This window comes from Neopelma chrysocephalum, unplaced genomic scaffold (assembly GCF_003984885.1).
Source record: "Neopelma chrysocephalum unplaced genomic scaffold, ASM398488v2 Primary Assembly neopelma1_319, whole genome shotgun sequence".
Classification (NCBI taxonomy): domain Eukaryota; kingdom Metazoa; phylum Chordata; class Aves; order Passeriformes; family Pipridae; genus Neopelma; species Neopelma chrysocephalum.
The window spans coordinates 1,260,237-1,279,554 of NW_020897981.1; the positions used below are offsets into that span (position 1 = coordinate 1,260,237).

General features: G+C 60.1%; 1 protein-coding gene across 1 annotated transcript in view; it reads left to right on the forward strand.

The window, feature by feature from the left end:
• The first annotated feature begins 15,852 nt into the window (after positions 1-15,852).
• Positions 15,853-19,318, forward strand: part of LOC113978299 (START domain-containing protein 10-like) — a 6,179-nt gene continuing 2,713 nt past the window's right edge. The window contains exon 1 of the mRNA XM_027705111.1: positions 15,853-16,215. Coding sequence (XP_027560912.1) covers positions 16,051-16,215 — 165 coding nt within the window. The 5' untranslated portion in view covers positions 15,853-16,050. The remainder of the gene's footprint in view (positions 16,216-19,318) is intronic.

Here is a 19,318-nt window from a genome sequence, read left to right on the forward strand (position 1 = left end):
TCCTCGCCTTCGACTATGGAAGGTGGAGATGTGGTGAGGGGACTGGGAGAGCACCCAGGCAGTGGGACTTCATCCAGATGTGCTGACCACAAGGGACTGGGGCTCATCCAAGCATCCAGAGAGAGCCCAACACCCCTGTCCCCCTCCTGGGGACTCCTGAGATGGTGACTGTGTCCCCAAGCTCCTCCATGACAGGGACCAGGTGATTCAGGAAACACAGACACATCCCATCTGGACTGTCTCCTGGAACACACTGAGCTGACTGGTGTCCCCAACTTATCTGCACTGTCCCAGCATGGCCCTGCTCCAGGGGCTATCTCTAGTGTCCCTGCATGCCTCTGAATGGAGGGATTTATGGCTGGTGTCCCTGGATAAGCACATCCAGGGGCATTTATCCCCAGTGTCCCCAGATGTCCTCACCCAGGGGCATTGATCCCTGTTGTCCCTGGATACCCGTTATCCCTGACCCAGGAGTTAAACACCTGGTACAGGGACGCTGAAGAGTATCTCCAGTGTCCATGGCACTGATTCTCTGCCCCCATCCAGCTCACCATGCCCGGGAGCCTGCCCATGATCATGGCATTCTCCATGTCCTCCAGCCATCTGAGTCCCTCCCACGGTTGTGACACCTTCCCCATTCCCCACCAGCTGGGGAGTTGTTGGCCGACTACCCACTCCCAGCAAAATTTGAGGGAAGACCAAAGGGATCAGGGAATTCAGGTCAAGCTCAGCCAACGCAGAAATGAAAGCAGGGATGGCAACACAGGAGAGCAGCAATATTTTCCAGCGTGGTGATTCCCACGTGGTTTTTCCAAACTGACCTTCATCTCTGGCTAGCAGAGCCAGTGCCTTGCACCCTCTCAGCGCTCAGCATCCCTGGGGACGCTGGCATTTGGGACACGGTGTGACAGCCAGGCAGCACTGGGAGCCAAGGATGGCGGAGCTGGGGGGGCTCCCTCCTCCTGGAGCAGCGCAGGCGGAGAGAGGGCAGCGGGCAGAGGCGGGGGCCGGCAGCATCCACCTCATGCCTTTTAATAAAACATGAATTAGGTGCCAACGCGTATTAGATTCACTTCCCCGGTGACAGAAAATCAAAGGCTTCTCCCATCTTTTCTAGAGGCGCGTTCCTGATTGATCTGGAAGAAGCAGCTCAGTGCGAGGGAAGGAGTCTATACACACCGAAACAGCTCTTTAATTTCTTAATTTAATATCTGACACGTAAAGATTCTCATTAAGCCAGTCAATGAAGCCTGGAAATACAATTTTCGTGCAAACTGTCGCTATCATAACTTACACGAAACTTCAGATGGTGCCCTGTAAGCGGAGTGATTAAAACCATTCATCTTCCCTGTCAGGTGCCCGCTCCCACACCCCCCCGGCTGGCCCCCACCCCGTGCCCACTGTGGCCAACCCCCGTGGGGCTGGTGGGTGCCACCACGGTGATGGGCATCCCCTGGAGCTCTACAGCTGCATCCAAATTGGATCCTGTGGGCTCAGGGCACAGCTGTGTGGACCAGCAGGAAGAGAGGCAGGCAGGATACTGGGCATCACCCCACCAGGCACAGCCTTCACTGCCCAGGTCCTGGAATCCCCTGCCAGGGCATGCGCAGGAGGGAGAGCTTCCCAAAGACGCTAATTAGGCAAATTAATTCCTATTGAGTTGCATCCCTTCCCCGCCTTAAAAAGAAAAGGAAAAAAAAGCTACTTATTTAGTGCTGATTAAATCCCAAATATCGAGGCATGGATTAGATCTAAGACTGTTCCGTGGGGCGTGACCCCTCACCGGGGGCTCCCAGGGAGTGCCCACCTGGCACTGAGGAAGGGGCTGGCAGGGACTGAGGTTTGGACAGGGACAGGAGTCATTGTCCTTCTCCTTCTCTTCCTCCTCGTTCCTCACATCCCCTGGCACTGGCAGCACTGGGCAGAGCACGTGTTTGCTGGGCTTGTTCCTCCTGCGTGGGCTGAGGAAGAGGATGGTAGAGCTGTGTGGGCACAGGACACCACCCTGGCACAGGGCATCAGGGTGCTCTGCCATGGCAAAGCCTCCCTGAGCCTTGTGGTGCCCCCAAGAACCATCCATGAGAGGGAGCCAGGCAGGGGTCCCATCGTCACCAGGGTCTGAGGATGAATTAAATGATTTTTCAGGCTTTTCTGCCTCTCTCTCTGCCCTTCATTCCCCTCTCCCTGATCCAGCCCTGCTGAGCATTTCAGCTCCTTGAACACTTCCAGGGATGGGGCAGCCACAGCTTCTCTGGGCAAGCTGTGCCAGGGCCTCCCCACCCTCAGGAATTTCTGTCCCAGCAGCTGGTATCCATCAGAGAAGAGCTGGGGACAGGGGAGAAGGGAAAGGGACTCTGGAGCATCACTGGCTGTCCAGCCCCACATGGATGATGCTGATGGATATTGGGTATTAGACACCCCAAGCATGCAGGTGCCCTGCCTGCCTTCCCCCTGTGGAGGGGGCACATCCCAGCATTCCAGGTGGGCGCCCCATGTGCCCCAGCCAAGGTCCAGCTGCCATGCCCGCTCACCAAAGGATGACAGCTGGGAAGAGCCTCCAGCACATTCCAGTGTTGGGACTGCCCAGAGGCCTACACAGCTCCAGTGGGGAGGGAGGTGGATGAGTGGGCACCAGCGGGGTCACCCAGCTCAGCCCCTGCCCCTGGGCTGCCATTGTGAGTGACTTTGACCCCAACCTCTCCCTAGAGACAAAACCTGCCCTGAGCAACCAGCACCCACCTCATCCCAGTGCAGGACACGCCCTCACAGCCCCGAGGGGCACCTTGTGGGTGGCCAGAGGGCTCCGGAGGATCTGGAGCCCGGTGCCTGCTCATCCCGCTGGCAGAGCAGCTTTCCTTGTCTTTCTCCCGCGTGTTATCTGGAGACGTCGGAGCTGGCAGCTCCTGCCAGCGCTCGCGCAGCCTGACGTCGGCGCAGCTTGGAAGTGCGCGTGGCGTGTTTGATGTCAGGATTACCGGCTGGGTGTATTGTAAATGCTAAAATGAAATAAGAAGATTAGAGAAGAAAGGCGCCGCTCCGCAGCGCGCGCCCGCCGATTGCCTCCCGCCGGAGCCGCCGCGGAGGGCGGGGGGCGCGGGGACCCGGCCCGCCGGCAAGCGGGAGTGCCAGGGAAAGGGTTAAAGTGGGCCAAGCGTCTCCCACCTCTGCTGGTGCTGCCTGGCACCGAGCCAGGGCGAGAGGCGGGACATACCCCCCTCCCATCTCCCGCGGGGTGCCGGGTGCTCCGGTTCTCTGACTCACGTAAGTACCATCCTGCCGCCCCCCAGCCTGGCTCCCGGGGGTCAGGAAGCAGCCCCCCACGTCAGCCCTGTCGTGCCCAGCATGGTGGGGCAACGGGGGCACGTGGAGTTGGGTGGGTGCCTGCAGCCTGGCAGGGAAGGTGTGTGAGCTCTGCATCCCTTCCCAGGAATGAGGGCATGGCTGCCTCCCAGCCTCGGGAGCTGCTTTTAGGGGGGAAAAGCCTTGTACTCGCTTGGAGGTGGGTGATGACCCTCTGCAGGTTTTGCCAGGGGAATTTGGAGGTTTCCAAAGGGCAGGTGGGTTCTTTCTTCTCCCCCACTCACGTGGCAGGACATTCTTGCACATCCTAGTCCAGACCCTGCTGTGGGTAACTCCACAGCCCTCCTGCACCCTCCTGCTCCCCACACCAGCCTCTGCCACGGCCCTGCAGGAAAGAGGGAGGGCCAGAGGGCCTGTGCAGGGTCAGGCCCTGCCGAGCCACTCTCCATCTCCTGCTGCCCGCAGTGTGCCCCCGAGCATCTCTGCCCATGCCTCGGGACCCGGCACCACACACACCAGCCTCTCTGCAGGCAGGAGGGCGGGGGGCATGGAACTGCAGCAGCAGCAGCACCATGATTAGTCTTTACGTTTAGCTGTGCCCTTGGCCTCAGCCTGGCAGAGCTGTGGCTTGTCTTGTTGGGCCCTGCTACCAGCACTGGAGGAGGAGGAGGAAGCAGAGGAAGAGGAGTTGGAAGCCACAGCAGGATCCTCACTGCACCTCTCGTGCTGGTCCTGCAGCAGGGGATGGGGCACCGGGCTCAGCTCACACACGCAGTCCCACATCCCTCCTGGCAGGATAAATCCCGAGCCTGCAGCCCCTCCCAGTTTGGCAGAGCACCCTCCTCATGAATCCCCCTTGCCAGTTACCCCCACCCAGCCAGGGATAGCTCATCCCCCCAGGAATTCTGTGGGATCTCCTGAGCACATCCTGACACCTGGGACTGGACCCAACACGCTGCATCCTGCAGCCAGGTGCATCCCAGGCACCACTCCATCCTCCCCCTGCTCCTGTTCCCTGCACTGGCACTGCTGTGTCCTCCTCCTGCTCCCGTGCCCAGCCCGTGTGTATCCCAGCAGCCCTGGAGCAGGCAGGACAGTGGGAATCTTAGCACCAGCTGCCTCCTGAGAGTCTCCCCTTCCCTGCAGCGAGGAGCCAGGAGCAGGCTGGCGGCTGGCCCTGTGCCGGATCCGTGCGGGTACCTGCCTCCTCCCTCATCTCCTGCATCTGTTCCCAATCAAAGCATCCTTTCAATCCCAGAAAAGGTTTTTCTCCTCCTGCTACCAAATGCTATTGTTTTTTCGAGCTGGGGAGCAGCAGCTCGGTCCCTTCCCCTGCCAGCTCTGCTCACACACGTGCTGAGAGAGCCTCGAGCAAGACCCTGCTCCGCTCCTGCCGAGAGCGGAGCCAAATTCATCCCCAGGACACAGGACTGGGCTCCAGGGAGGAATACGGGGCTGGTGTTCCTCGAAGGAGGAGGCTTGACCCCCTCGGCCCCTCGGTTTGCTGTTGGCAGCACTCGGTGCCTGGGTTAATGTTCCCGTGGGGACTCGGAGCGGATGAGTCGCTCACGCACATCCCCCATCCCCCATCCCCCATCCCCTCCGGGCCAAACTCAGCCCAGCATCACCCCCGGGGGGTGCTGACCCCCACTCGCTCCCCACATTCCCCTGGATGAGCCCGGGATGGCCGGGTTTGGCTCTGTCCCCTGCGGGACTCACACCCCCCCCTCCAACATTGCCGCGGGGCTTCTGTTGCTTCTGCGCGCAATTAATGAGCTTTAATTGCCTGTAAACACATCCCCGGCAGCGCCATAGCTGCCATGGGAAGACGCTGGAGTATGGAAAAGGGAATGGGAAAAGGGAATCGTAGTAACTGTTGCTACGGGTGGACCTGTTATCCCCAAAATGTGCCCTAGTGGGGCCACTGGTATTGCCCAGCACGGGGCAGGGGGCACGGGGGTCCCAGCACGGCCCCTGCCCCTCTGCCCTCGGTGCCAGCAACATTTCTGTGCCCCAGAACTGAGCCACAGGGGGCTCAGACATCCCACTGAGAGCACCCAAACTGGGACCTGGCTGCATTTGGGGCCCCACAGAGGGGCTGCAGGGCTGCACACGGTGGGGAGAGGTCTCTGCCCTCCCCCTCTAGCTGTGTTTGGGGTCCCAGGGAGGGGCTGCAGGACTGGGGGCAGTGAGGAGGGGTTCCTACCTTCCCCTTTTCCTTGTGTTTGGGGTCCTAGGGTGGGTCTGCAGGGCTGAGGGGACAGAGAAGAATCTCTGTCCTTCCCCTCTGACTCTGTTTGGGGTCCCACAGAGGGGCTCCAGGGCTAGGGAGGGTGAGCAGGGGTCCCTGCCTTCCTTCTCTGGCTATGTTTAGGGTCCCAGAGAGCAGCTGCAGGTCTGGAGATGGTGGTGGTAGTCCCTCCCCTCCCCTCTGGCTGTGTTTGGAGTCCCACAGAGGGTCTGCAGGACTGGGGACAGTGAAGAGGGGTCCCATGCCTACCCCTCTGTCTGTTTTTGGGGTCCCACACAGAGGCTGTGGGGCTGGGGACGGTGGGGAGGGGTCCCAGTTTCCCCCCTGTGTGCCCCTCTCTGGATGTGCCCGTGCCCACATGGCACTAATGAAGGCTGCAAAGGTCGGGGCTGGGGATGGCAGGAGGTGGGTTCTGTAAATGCCATTTTCTAGCTCAGTGCCCTGTAACTCTCCCTGATGCTTGGGCTGAAATAACATGAACAGTGCATTTTAATCACCTTGCACCAATCCCTGCACCCCCCCCCATGGCTCCTGCCCCTGTGGCACAGGATGGGATGGCACGGGGAACACCCAAGGGTGTCCAGCACTGCTCCCTGGGATGCCACCGTGGTGTGGGGACTCATGTCATGCCAGCACAGGCACTGGGTGGGCACAGCACCGGTGGCACAAGGTGGGACACACACACACAGCCAGGGCAGAGAGAGTCCCCGAGGTGCCCAGATGTGGCCATGTGCACACACATGTCCCAGTGTGTTCCCCTGTGTCCCTCAGGTGTGTGGTGCAGGTGACACACCTGAAGGACGGGGCCATCCAGAGAGACCTGGACAAGCTCCAGCAGTGGTCCCATGGGAATCACACGAGGTTTAACAAGGCCAAGGGCTGGTGCTGCACCTGGGTTGGGGCAACCCTGGGATCAATCCAGGCTGGGGATGAGCAGTTGGAGCAGCCCTGGGGAGAAGGACTTGAGGGGGCTGGTGGGTGAGGGGCTGGACATGACCCCGCTCAGAACCCCCCATGCCCTGGGCTGATCCCCCAGTGTGGGCAGCAGGGCAGGGGGGGATTCTGCCCCTCTGCCCCCTCAGCTGAGACCCCCCTGCAGAGCTGCTCCAGCCCTGGGGAACAGCACAGGGAGCACATGGAGCTGCTGGAGAGAGTCCAGAGGAGGCACCAAGAGGATCAGGGGGATGGAGCAGCTCTGCTGGGAGGAAAGGCTGGGAGAGTTGGGATTGTTCAGCCTGGAGAAGGGAAGCTTTGGGGTGACCTGATTGTGGCCTTCCAGTGCCTGAAGGAGCTACAAGAAAGATGGAGAGAGACTGTTTACAATGGCCTGGAGTGACAGGACAAGGGGGAATGGATTCCCACTTCCAGAGGGCAGGGTTAGATGGGATATTGGGAAGGAATTCTTCCCTGTGAGGGTGGGGAGGCCCTGGCACAGGCTGCCCAGAGAAGCTGTGGCTGCCCCTGGATCCCTGGAAATGTCAAGGCCAGGTTGGATGGAGCTCTGAGCAACCTGGGCTAGTGGAAGGTGTCCCTGCCCACGTCAGAGGGGTGGAACTAGGTGGTCTTTAAGGTCCCTTCCAGCCCAAACCATTGTGGGATTCTGTGATTGTACGATGCATGTGCAAGTCCAGTCATGTGAGATCAGGTGTGTGTGCATGCACTCACACACACAAATGCCTGTGCCAAGCACAGAATCCCAGAATATGCTCAGTTGGAAGGGACCCACAAGGATCACCGAGCCCAACCCTTAGCCCTGCACAGGACCATCCCCAAGATGCACCAACACGCTGCAACACAGACGTGTGTGTGCCCACACCACCTCCCACCTCACACTTGTACCAGCTTTCATCACTGCAATCCAAGGAAATTTTGCCCCGAGGGCCGGGGCTGGGCGCGGGAGGAGCGGGAGGAGTGGAAGCAGCGGGAGCAGCAGCAGCCAGAGCGACAACGCGCCCGCGCCGGAGATAAGTTTCCTGCCACAAAGTTTTCTTTCCCTGCTAATTTTCTGATTAGCCCCTGTCTGATGCGACGGCAGCAGCGCTCCACGGAGCTTATTCCAAGGCGGCGTAATCTTTCTAAGCAGCAAAGAGGGGCAGGGACGCCGCTGAGCTCCCGGCAGACAGAGCCCTGCGTCGGGAGGTAATAACTCTTCAGGGACTCGGCGCCGAGCGCTGACAAGCCGCCGGGAGGGCTGTGGAAATCCTTTCTGCGGATGAGCCGAGAGGATTCTCCTGCTATCCCCCTAAAGCCTGCGTGTCACCTAGTCCAATAAAAGGCATTATCGGGAAGGTGGTATTTCGTTCTGGCGTATCTCGGTCCTCCAGCCCAGCCCCAGCTCTGCTGGTTTTGCATGAGAACGGGGGGGTTTAGGGCATGCTGGGTGCTGGGTGCTGCCTCCAGGGATGCTGATGGGTGGGGGGCTGCATCTCACTTTTTGTGCCTGCTCTCCATCTGTCCCCTTCACTGGCCCACCCACCCACCCAGGGTGGGTCCTGCCCTGGGAATGGCAGCAGGACCCAGTGCTGGATCTCAGCCCACCCACCCACTCTCCCATCTGCCTTCAAACATGGGGATTTTTGGGGGGGTTCAGAGCAGCTGGGTGGACCCAGCACCTCTAGATGCCTCAGCCTCATCCTGGTCCATCCCTCAGCCAAGAGTGATTTTGGGTCACCCCCGTGGAATCCTGTCAGCTGTGGGGGTAGTGGGCACCAGGTAACCACAGCCCTGGGTCTGGGCAGACTGGCAGGGTTGGGGAGAGTATCTTGAAGGAGGTGCTGGGGGTCTCACACAGTGAGAACAATGGACCTCCTGGTGCAGGAGGTCACCCTGGGGTGTCCCTTGTCCTCTGGATCCTGCCTGGTCCTGGCAACTCACAGGAGATGCCATGTCCCCAGGGATGTGCTACACCATGACAACCAGGTGGTGCCCACACCTGAGGGGACACCAGCCCTAACTCCTGAGCTATCAGAGGGCTTCCTTGCTGCCACCAGCCTGTCACAGCCCCAGGATAAGGGGGACCAGCCACGTGCAGGACTGGCAGTGGTGGGAGCACCCACGCCTGCTCCAAGCGGCTAATTTACTGTGTCGCTGTGCACTGCACTAGCCAATAACTCTGAAATGATGTGGAGATTTGCAGCCAAACCTTCTCATAAAGAGATTTAGGAGGGTGACAAAGATAATTAAACATCCTTCCCCAAGTATTGACTTGCAGCTGAAAGGGGAAAAAATAACTACATTTTTCACAGTCCTTTTAAATCATCCTGATGCCCGGCTGGGGCACTGTGCAGGCAAGCCCTGGCCTGGCAGCTGTGGGGCTGCTGGTGCCACATCCCTCTCTGCCAGGCTGGGAATAGCATGGGGGAGTAGAGCAGGAGTTTGGGGAGCCAGGGGGGCTGCGGGGTTCCAGGATGGCAGCGGGCAGGGAGGGATGCTCCAGGGCAAACAAGGGGTGACACAACACGACACGGGGAGAAGGATTCGGCTCAAACAAGCAGTGTAGAGGGGTAGGAGAGACAGGAAAGGGCAGACACAGGCTCACAGTACAGGCATGGTGACAGTAGGGAGGAGGGGAACAGGATGCAACAAGGAGGCTCAGGAGATGGAGTGGGAGGGGGTTAAGGAGAGGCCCATGAGGAGCATCAAATACACCCCAAAGCAGCTGCAGTGTGCACAGGTATATCTGCACACTCCTAGGGCACGTCTGCACCCCTCAAGGGGTGTGTGCAGGGCTGTGGGGGTGCTCAGCAACTGTGGGCTGCCCCAGAACCTGGCTGGAGCCATGGGCTGTGTGTCTGCATGTGCTGACACACGTGTGCTGCCAGCTGGGCACGTGTGGGTGGGTAAACACACATGTCCAGACATGTGGCTTCCATGCCACAGTGTGTGGAGGAGCCACAGGTGCCTGCTGGATGTCCCTGTGTGTGGCAGGACCCCATGAACACGTCACTGCTCCGTGGCTGTGCCCACACATGTGCCTGCCCCAGGGTGCTGCATTTTCCATGCCGTGTGTCACACACGTCTGTCACTGTGTCCCGTGTAGACATGTTCCATGGATAGGTGGGATGCACACAGCTGGAGGAGCATCCTGGGGCAGGACCCTGCCCTGGCATGACCCCAGTTGTTGGAGGACACAGAGAGGTGGCAGGGGGGCGCATGGGTACTCAGGAGATATGTCACAGCATGGTTTGGATTGGAAGGGACCTGACAGACCATCTTATTCCAAGCCACCAATACATGGAGTCACATCACCCACAGGACCTTCTGACCCACCTGCAATGTGGGACCCTACTGGCTGTACCCCAGGGAGCCCACCCCATACACTGCCCTCCACTGGGCTTCTGGAGGGCAGAGCTGAGGCCAAACCTCATGAAGGGGTGAGCAGGGGACCCTCATCCCACCTCTCCATGCCCCTGTCAGCTGTGCCAGCCCCTGGGAATGTGCCTGGCAGCCTCCCCCAACACCCTCTTGTGCTTTGCCACCAGTGCCACCCAGCTTTGCCACCTGGTTGCTCCGAGCTCCCTCCCTGCCTTTGTCTGGGGGGTTGGTGCTGCCCCTGCCCATCCCCTCCTGAAGTGGTGCCAGGGATGAGACCTGGGGACAGGGAAGGGACCCAGCAGTGCTGGATACCCCAGCTGTGCCAGGTCCCAGCTCCAAGAAGGACTGTGGGGAGCACCCCCCCCACACACACACACACTTTTCCCTGAAACCAGAAAAATCCGAAGTGGTAAAAAAAGTTCCATGTTAAAGCTGGTGGTCCTGGGTGCAGGATGTCCTGCTGTCCCTGCCTTGTCCCCCTCACTGGGGGGGCTCAGGGTGCCTGAGCCTACTGCCAGGAGCAGGAGGGATGCAATGGGGATGCCAGGTGGGAGCAAGGAGGAAAAGGACATTTTCTGGGGCTTCATCTTAATGGTAAAATTCACAGGGGGTGCCCTCTTTGGGCTGACAGGCACTAAGAGCAGTGTGCCCCCAGCACTGTCCTGGGTACCCTTAATTGGGACCAGTAACACTGAGCCTGAAACGGAGGTGCCAATCACCCTGAACCCCCTCGATCTGCCAAGGCTGAGCTGTCCCTGGGGTGCCACAGAACAGCTCAGAGCAGCAGGGGACACCGAGCACTGGGGTGCAGAGGCACCCCTGATGCCACCCCAGGAGGACACGGTGGGGTACAAGCCAGCACTCGCCTGGCATCGGCGTGGGGGACCCAGGTCAGACACAGCCCCAACCTCCACCTCCGTGGTGGCATCAGCGGGGAGCAGGGGGACACGACTTCAGGCTCCCCTCTGTCCCAAGGCTTGTCCCGTTCCCTGGCGCTCCCCGGTGCTCCCCCTGTCTCTGTCTCTCGCTGTCGTCCGTGGAGCACGCGTGACACCCAGTGGGTGAACACCAGACTGCACCCGCAGGGCAAGCGGCAGCGGGGTCCCCGCGCACGGTGGCACTGGGCCGGGGGTGTCACCCGTGTGGGGGACACGGTCCTCCTGTGTGGAATGGGGTGGCACTGCCCGACGGGCTCGTGGGTGGGTTTGAACTTGGTTGGTTGGACGGGGTCATGGCTGGGGGGTCTCACTGGGGCTCTGGGGTCTCTCCAGGCACCCGGGAGTCCCTGCAGCCCCCAGGCTCTGGAGTCTCTCAGACACGAGGGGGTCCCCCAGCCCTGGGACTCTGGGCTCTTTCCAGGCACCCGGGGGTCCCTGCAGCCCCATGGCTCTGCATTGTCTCCAGGCATCTGAGAGTCTCTGCAGGCCCAGGGCACTGGGGTCTCTCCAGGCACCCACAGATCCTTGTAACCCTGGGACTCTGGGGTCCCTCAGGCACCCAGGGGTCCCTGCAGCTCTCGGGCTCATCGGGGCTCTGGGGTCCCATCACTGCCCCACCACTACCACCCCCACCATGGGAGTCCCTGGAGCTCCAGGGCTCTGGGGTGTCCTCAGGATCTTGGGGGTCCCTGTAACTTTGGGGTTTTGGGGTCCCACTGTGGCCCCAGGGCTCACTGCAGCCCCATGGTTCTGGTGTCCCTGGGGCTCTGGAGTCTCTCTGGGGCCCCAGGAGTCTCTACAGCCCTGAGGCTTTGGGGTCTCACTGGAGCCCCTGTGGGCCCCTGCAGCCCTGGATTCCAAGACAGTTCCTGAAGTCCTGGGACTCTGGGACCACACTTGGCACCCAGAGGTCCCTGCAGGCCTGGGGCTCTGCAGTATCCCCAGCAGTCCCTGCAGCCCCAGGGTGTTTGAGGGACAGTGAAAGGCAGGAAAACCAGGGGAAAGTGAGATCCTGACCCAGGAGTGGTGCAAGGCATGAAAGGTGAGGCAGCCCAGCCAAAGCATGTCCTGATGTCTCTCAGGTACTTACCACCTTCCTGCTCCCATCCTGGGACCATCCTCACCCCCCCAGCCACCATCTCCTGATGCTGTGTGGCAGCTGTAACCCTTCCTGATTGTTCCATCTGGGTTTCTCTGGGACAAGAAACTCTCAGCCCATCTTTAGCTTTTCCTCCTAACTCTGCTGTTCATTCCCCCCAGGAGATAAACCCCGATGGAACCAGGATCTGAGGGCAACCAGTGTTGTGGTTCACACAAAGCCAAAGCAGAACCATTTTCTGTAAGAAAAACATTTTTCCTTTCAATTTGCAAAGGCTTTCAAAGTCGATTCCCAGAGGAGCAGGAGTGGTGGCTGTGGAGGGGATTGGATGTTCTTCTCCACTCTGGAGAGGCTGGAAGCCCGACCTGCTGAGGCATCCAAGCTCATTAATGGAGCTGTGGACACCCACATGCAACGCCCTGCAGCCCCACTCCCAGCATGTAAATCCCATATCCCAGCTCTGGAGTGTGTAAAGACACTTGGAGGGTTTAGAAATTTGACCTGGAGAATGAAAAGAGGAGGAGAAGGAGGAAGGGACCAGTAAGTCAGACACAGCCAGGGTGGGAGCTGAGTCCTCCTTGCTGTACCCTAACCAGCCCCACCAGGCTCTGGAGAGGCTCCACTCATCAAGCTGGTGGCCGTGGGGCACACAGGGACCCCTGGGGCTGCTGGTGTGACAGTCCCCCGTGTCACCCCCACCGCCCCCACACAGTGATGGTGTGGCCAGAGCAGGACCCTGCGTGCTCACAGTGGGGCCCTGTCAGCCCAGGGAATGCCAGTCATGGGGCCACCATGAGCTGCCAGCATCCCATAGCCAAGGAAAGCCAGCGTCCCACTGAACCAGGTGTGATGAGCTGCTCCCCCTAATCCCAGGGTGCAGGTTCAGCCCAACCCCCAAAAACAGGGTCTGGAAGGCACCACACAATGGGGACTCACCATCCAGCTCCCTGCTAACAGATAATCCTCCAAAATGAGCCTGTGAAGTCCATGTCCCTCAGGCTCAGGCCTTGCTAAGGTGGCAGCCCTGATGCCTCCAGGGAAGCATCCCTTATTTCCTCCCTCCCCACTGCTGAGCTCCTGACACTTCTTCCACAGGGGATGGGAAGGATGGGACTGTCATAACTTGGGGGTACATCACAAAGTTGCTCCTGAGATCAAAGAATCATCATAATCCCAGAATGGTTTGGGTTGGAAGGGACCTTACAGCTCATCTTGTTCCATTCCCTACCATGGGCAGGGACACCTCCCACTAGCCCAGGTTGCTCCAAGCCCCGTCCAACCTGGCCTTGGACACTTCCAGGGATCCAGGGGCAGCCACAGCTTCTCTGGGCAACCTGTTCCAGGGCCTCACCACCCTCACAGGGAAGAAATTCTTCCTAATATCCCATCTAACCCTGCCCTCTGGAAGTGAGAAGCCATTCCCCCTTGTCCTGTCACTCTGTGCCCTTGTCCAAAGTCCTTCTCCAGCTCTCCTGGAGCCCCTTTAGGCCCTGGAAGGGGCTCTCAGGTCTCCCTGGAGCCTTCTCTTCTCCAGGTGAACCCCCCAGCTCTCCCAGCCTGGCTCCATGGCAGAGGGGCTCCAGCCCTTGGAGCAGCTCCGTGGCCTCCTTTGGACTCACTCCAAGAGGTTCATGGTCAATGAAGAGAAGTTAATCAAGCTGTGACAGAGCCAAGGCCACATTAATGTGTGGCTTCACATTTGCTACACTCACCTTCCTCTCTTCTCCTTTGGGGTGAGCAGGCTCCCAGCAGCATCACCCAGATCCAGACCCTGGCTCCAAAATAGCCAAGGGCAGTAGTAAATGGGGTTGTTTCAAGCCCTGGGTGCTTCAAGTGGGTCATGGGAACCCAGCTCAGCTCAGCTGGTGGCTTGCAGGGGGCATGTGATGGTGACCAGCAAGCTCTTGGACAGCTACACTGTTTTCCAGCTTGATCAGTGGCCCCAGGGGCTGCTGCAGAAGAGGAGAAAGAACTTTCCATTCCAGTTTCCAGCCTGTCCTGCCAGGGAGAGAAATGCTCCTGTCTCTCAGGCGCAGAGAGAAACGCGGCCAGGCAGGGCTGGTTCCACTTCAGTGCTGCTGTGCCAGCAGCCTGCTCCTTCCCACAGAGCCTGTCGGAGCTCCTCCATCCCGGGGACATCAGTGTCCCCCCTTCCTTCGCCTCGTGGACACACTTTGAGGCTACAAAGCCCCCAGGCTCAGGTCCTTCCTCTCCAGGCTGTGTCTGGCTCCTGCAGGGGCTGGGGGTGGCTGTCCCCGCTTGCACATGGACACACGGGGGTGCACAAGCTCACACACACTCCTGTGCACCCCAAGGCACACTACAGCAGTGGTGTCAGACAGCCCGAGGCCATAAATCTGTCTGGCCACACTTGTTCCCTGCTCCGCAGCCCCAAGGCCACCCCAAGGTCTTTCCAGCTCCGGATCTGCCGCTCCCTGCCCACTGTGGCAGCTCTTTAACCAAGCGTGGCACTTGGCAGCTCTGCCTCTGGCACCTGGAGCATCCCAAGCTCGGAAACACGTGGCCCCATGATGATCCTGTGCCTGCAGGAGCAGCACGGGCAGTACAGGCAGCCTTCCTGCCCAGGCAAGGCCTTGGGAGCAGCTGCAGCTCTCCAGCTTTCTCCCTGCCAGCCCTTCCATGAGTTTCTCCCCAGTCGATGCTGGTCTCAAGTGGGGTACCCCAGGGGCAGTACTGGGGCTGTTCCCCATCCCTGTCCCAGGGTTGGATGAGGAGGCAAGTGCAGCCTTGCTTGCAGGTGAGGCCAGACCTGGGGAAAGGGTGTGCGGAGTCTCAGTGCAGGTGGACCCCAAGAAATCCAAAATTTGGGTCGAGAGAAACCTTGTGGACATCAACAAGATGGGCAAGATAACCTCAGGTTTCATCCAGGCTGGGCACCGAGGGGCTGGGCAGAGTCTCTTGTCTGGGACAAGGCCCTGGATTGGGTTGTGGACAAGAGGCTGGACAAATGGGACAAGCTGCAACCTGGGTGGCACGAGGAAGAGTGTGGCCACCAGGCTGTCCCCTCCATGCAGCACCAGGGGACCCCCAGCTGGGTGCTGTGTCCAGAGTGGCCCCTCCAGTTCAGGGAGAGGCAGAGGAGCTGCAGAGGGAGCAGATGCTGCTGGCAGGGCTGGGACCTGGGGCTGCAAGAGGGGTGGGTTGGGATTTACCTGCATCATACCTGGAGGGCAGGTGCCTTGGTGACAGAGCTGGTCTCTCTTGGTAGGGCATGAGATGTACCAAAGGACAAGGGGCATGAATTGCAGCTTCAGGGTGGGCAGTAGAACTGCAAGTTTTCCCCTGAGAGGTGGAGCAGCTGTGGGACCTGTGAGGTGGGCAAGTCCATCCTTCAAGACGGGGTAAAGCCGTGGGTGACTTTTCCTGTGCTGGTGGTGTTTCTGCTCCAAGCAGGAGGGTTGGAGACCCCCAGGGGTCTCTTCCCACCAGCATCATCCTGCAAGCCCAGAGGGGGGGCAACCTCCCACCTGCAAATTCTTTCCCATCCCAGGTGGGCCAGGAGCCCACCCCACACACCCCGGACACCTCGGCAGCCGAGCTCCTGTGCACTGGAGCATGGCCCCATCCCAGGGCCCGCGCTGGCATTGCCGGGAGGCCTGGCCCCTGCTCCCGGCATCAGCTGATCCTGCCAGCGAGCTGGTGCTGCAAAGTCAGGCACAGAGATTGCCAGGGCACCAGCCAGGGGAGAGCAGGGGCAGAGGGACGAGGGGCTCGGGGAGCCGAGGGCAGCTCTGCCCTGAAAGCCGAGCCACCTGCGTGCTGCTACCTGCTGAATAATAGAGGAGCTGACAGCCAGCGGAGAGAAATGTGATTCCGGAGAGCCGGCCGGGGAAGACATCTGAGCTCCCAGCAGCTGCGATAGCAACTGCAGGGAGGGAGCCTTCCCCCCCGCTGCTCCGTGCGGCGCAGCGTGGCCGGGGTGGCTGCAGGTCTCTGCCCATCCCGGGGTGCCTGGGCGACCGGTGCCCGCTCCAGGGGCACGGGCTCGGGGCTGGGAGGATGATGTGAGCTGCAGCAGGCACCCAGCGAGGCAGAGCTCAAGGGCACAGCCGGGTTTCCCGAGAGGTGAGGCAGAAGGAGCCTGCCTGCAGCCAGTGCCCGCGCCTGGGGTCCAGCAGCTCAGCCTCATGTCCAGAGGAGGGGAGATGGTTTATATCCCAGATGACTCCGACTTCAGCTCCTTCAGGGATCAGTGTGAGAGCCTGGAGGGCTGGCATTGTCGGTATAACAAGGCTGGTGTGACGGTGTGGAGTCAGGGCCAGGAGGAAAGCTGCACCGTGCAGAAAATCAAGGTAAGCAGACCCTCCACCTTCCCTGCCCCAGCTGTGGGACTCCAGAGGGTCCTTGGGGTGCTGACCACGCTTGGGGTGCACAGTCCAGCCTGTCTAGGGTGTTTCTACCCCAAATCCCAGGGCTGGCAGGGTTAGACCTCCAAAGGTGCATCTCCAGCTGCTTTATCCTCTCGACCTGCCGGGATGCCCAAGGCCTCCTGCCATGTGGGCTCACATTGCGCTGCCCTTGGTCTGGGCACAGGAGGGAAGGCCCTGGGATCAGTTACGTTATGGAGATGGCCTTGCCGGGAGCCCCCGGACGTGAGACAGGCTGATGGGATCCCTCCCTGGTGTCCTTTCCCTGGCTCCTCCATCCCAGGGCACATCAGCTCATATCCTCACCGGATGAGCATCTCGGAGAGTTTAAGAGCCCCCATGCCCCTCGGGTTGTTGTTACACCTTGTTTCTCATCCACACAGCCCCAGTGGCACTGCCAGGTGACCTTGGGTGTATCAGGAGAGGTTACAGGGTACTGGGGGCACGGGAAGCCCATCTTGGGTGGGCTCCCCTGTGTGGGAGCATCCTGCGGGTCCATGCTTGGCTCCATGGTGGGTGTCATGGGCTTTGGTTTTACTGGCCACCAAGAATCCAGACTGCTGGGCAGGGATGGGATCCACCAAAACAGGGAGGGGCAGAGAATCTTACCTACAGGACAGCCCACCTGACTGAGAGAGTGTTCAGCTAGGAGTGTTAGGGGTGGGCTACCATGACCTGAGGAGCAGGGAAGGCATGGGGGGGTGGTGGGGACGGATACAACACTCTGGAGGAGGCTCTTGCACCACTCTCCTGAGCACAGAACAATCAGCAGCACATCTCAGGTGCCTGCACCCCAGCACATGCAGCTGAGGAGGCCCCAGGAGGAGCTGGGCACAGAGTGCTGCCGTGGATGGAGGCCCCTCAGGGCCAAGGCGAGGAGGAGGAGGAGCAGCAGGTGTATCTGCAAGACACATTTCCCTGCTGCCATGAGCCAGGGAAGAGCTTTTGGACTAGAATCAGGGAGCACTTAAGCCAGTCGGGCATGCACAGGTCACAGGGACACTCCCAGGGGTGCTGAGGGGTCTGGCCAACATCTCTCTGAAAGGTCCTGGTGCCTGCAGGAGCTCCCTGATATCTGGGAAGAGGCCATCCATCACACCCATCTCCCAGAAGGGAGCTCCAGGGTACTATGGGCTGCTGTGTCACCCCCATCCCTGGGAAGGAGATGGAGAACATCATCCTGAAACCATGTCCTGAAGGAGAAGGGCAGCGGTGACAGCAGCAGGGACCTACCAAGGCCAAATCATGCCTGAGCAGCCTGACTGCCTCCTGCAGGGAGAGGTCTGGCTGTGTGGGTACTGGGAGGTCTGGGAGAGCCCTGTGCTGGGACTTTAGCCCAGCCTTGGACAGGGTGTCCTGCAGTCTTTGTGTCACCACATCCCTGAGATCTGGACTGGAGAAGTGGATGCTGCTCTGTGTGACCAGGGCAGGCTTGGAAGGACAGGCTGGCAGGAACCCCTGGAGTCCAGCCAAGGTCAAACACACTGCCTGGCAGAGGGGGTGCAGTTATGTCCCCTTTGCCACCACGAGCCACACAGAGAGGGGACCCCAGGCAGGTCCAGGGGGTCAGGCACCATCACCCAACCTGGTTCATTGCAAGTGGTACCACCTTGATGTGGTTTTTCCCTACCCTGGAGAGGGTCTGGGCACGGTGCAGGGGTTAGCACTGCCCAGGGACTCTTCCCAAAATATGGGATGGAGGATTCCACCCAGTCCTATGGGAGAGCTGAGCTGCACAGCTCTCTGGAACTTGGGGTCAGAAGAGCTGCAGTCTTTCCATTAACTGAGGGAGTTAATTAACCCAGAGATCGCTGAGTTGGAACTTTGGATTTTTTCCACCTGAAATCCCTTGGGATGGTTTTGGACTCTGTGTTTCCCCCGTTCCAGCTGATCGCCCGCTATGCCTGGTGAGTCTGTTGTTTCATCCGAGGCTGAAGGAGGTAGTGCACAGGCTTTAGTGGGGAGTTTGGGGGATGCAAGGATGAGATGCTCCTGCCGTGATAAGTGAAGCTTCCAGCAGCCCCATGAGCTCCACCTACAGCTGGAAACATCCCTCTCCCTGCAGCAGCACCTCCGACCCAGCTGGGAGGCGGTGGCTGGGGCGGGGGAGCCGGAGGAGGGGGGCTGGGTGCTCCCACACTCCTCCACGGTGCCCCGGGGACTGCAGCACATCTCCGAGCCTGTCCTGGGCACGAGTCCAGCACGCCGGGCACAAACCACCACCCAGGCCACCGGGGAAAGCTTGCCCGAGATTGATGGGACCTGCCACGTTCAGAGGGCCATCTCCAATTACACAGCACCTCATCAAAGATGCAAGGCCTCTAACGAGGAGCAGATGACATCTCCTTCCTCCCGGCATTGAGAGGAGCAGGGCCGCTGCCTTCATCAATAATGCACGGGCTGGGCAGGGTGGGCAGCTCCAGGGCTCAGGTTACAGCCACGGCCCCTCCAGCCTCCCCAGGCTGGACCCCACACCCGAGACCATCCTGCCAGGGTAGGAGCATCCCTTTGCTGTCCCTGAGGGGACAGGGCAGGGCTAAGGGTCTCCAGAGCCTGGACCACCAGTCATCTCTGTTTGAGGGCAGAGGGTCTTTCCAGCCCTGCTCTGGATGCAGAGCCCCAGGGTGCTCTGCCTGGGGCTGTCCTGAAGCAGAGACATGTCCTGCACCATGAGTGCAGAGCATCCTCCGTGGCACACGTGCTTTACAGCAGCACAGGGACACACCACTGCCCATAGGGACACACCACTGCTCACACGGACACACCACTGCCTACAGGACACACCACTGCCCATAGGGACACACCACTGCTCACAGGGACACACCACTGCCTGCAGGACACACCACTGCCCACGGGACACACCACTGCTCACACGAACACATCATTGCCCGCAGGGACACACCACTGCCCATAGGGACACACCACTGCTCACAGGGACACACCACTGCTCACAGGGATGCACCACTGCCCACACGGACACACCACTGCCCATAGGGACACACCACTGCCCACAGGGACACACCACTGC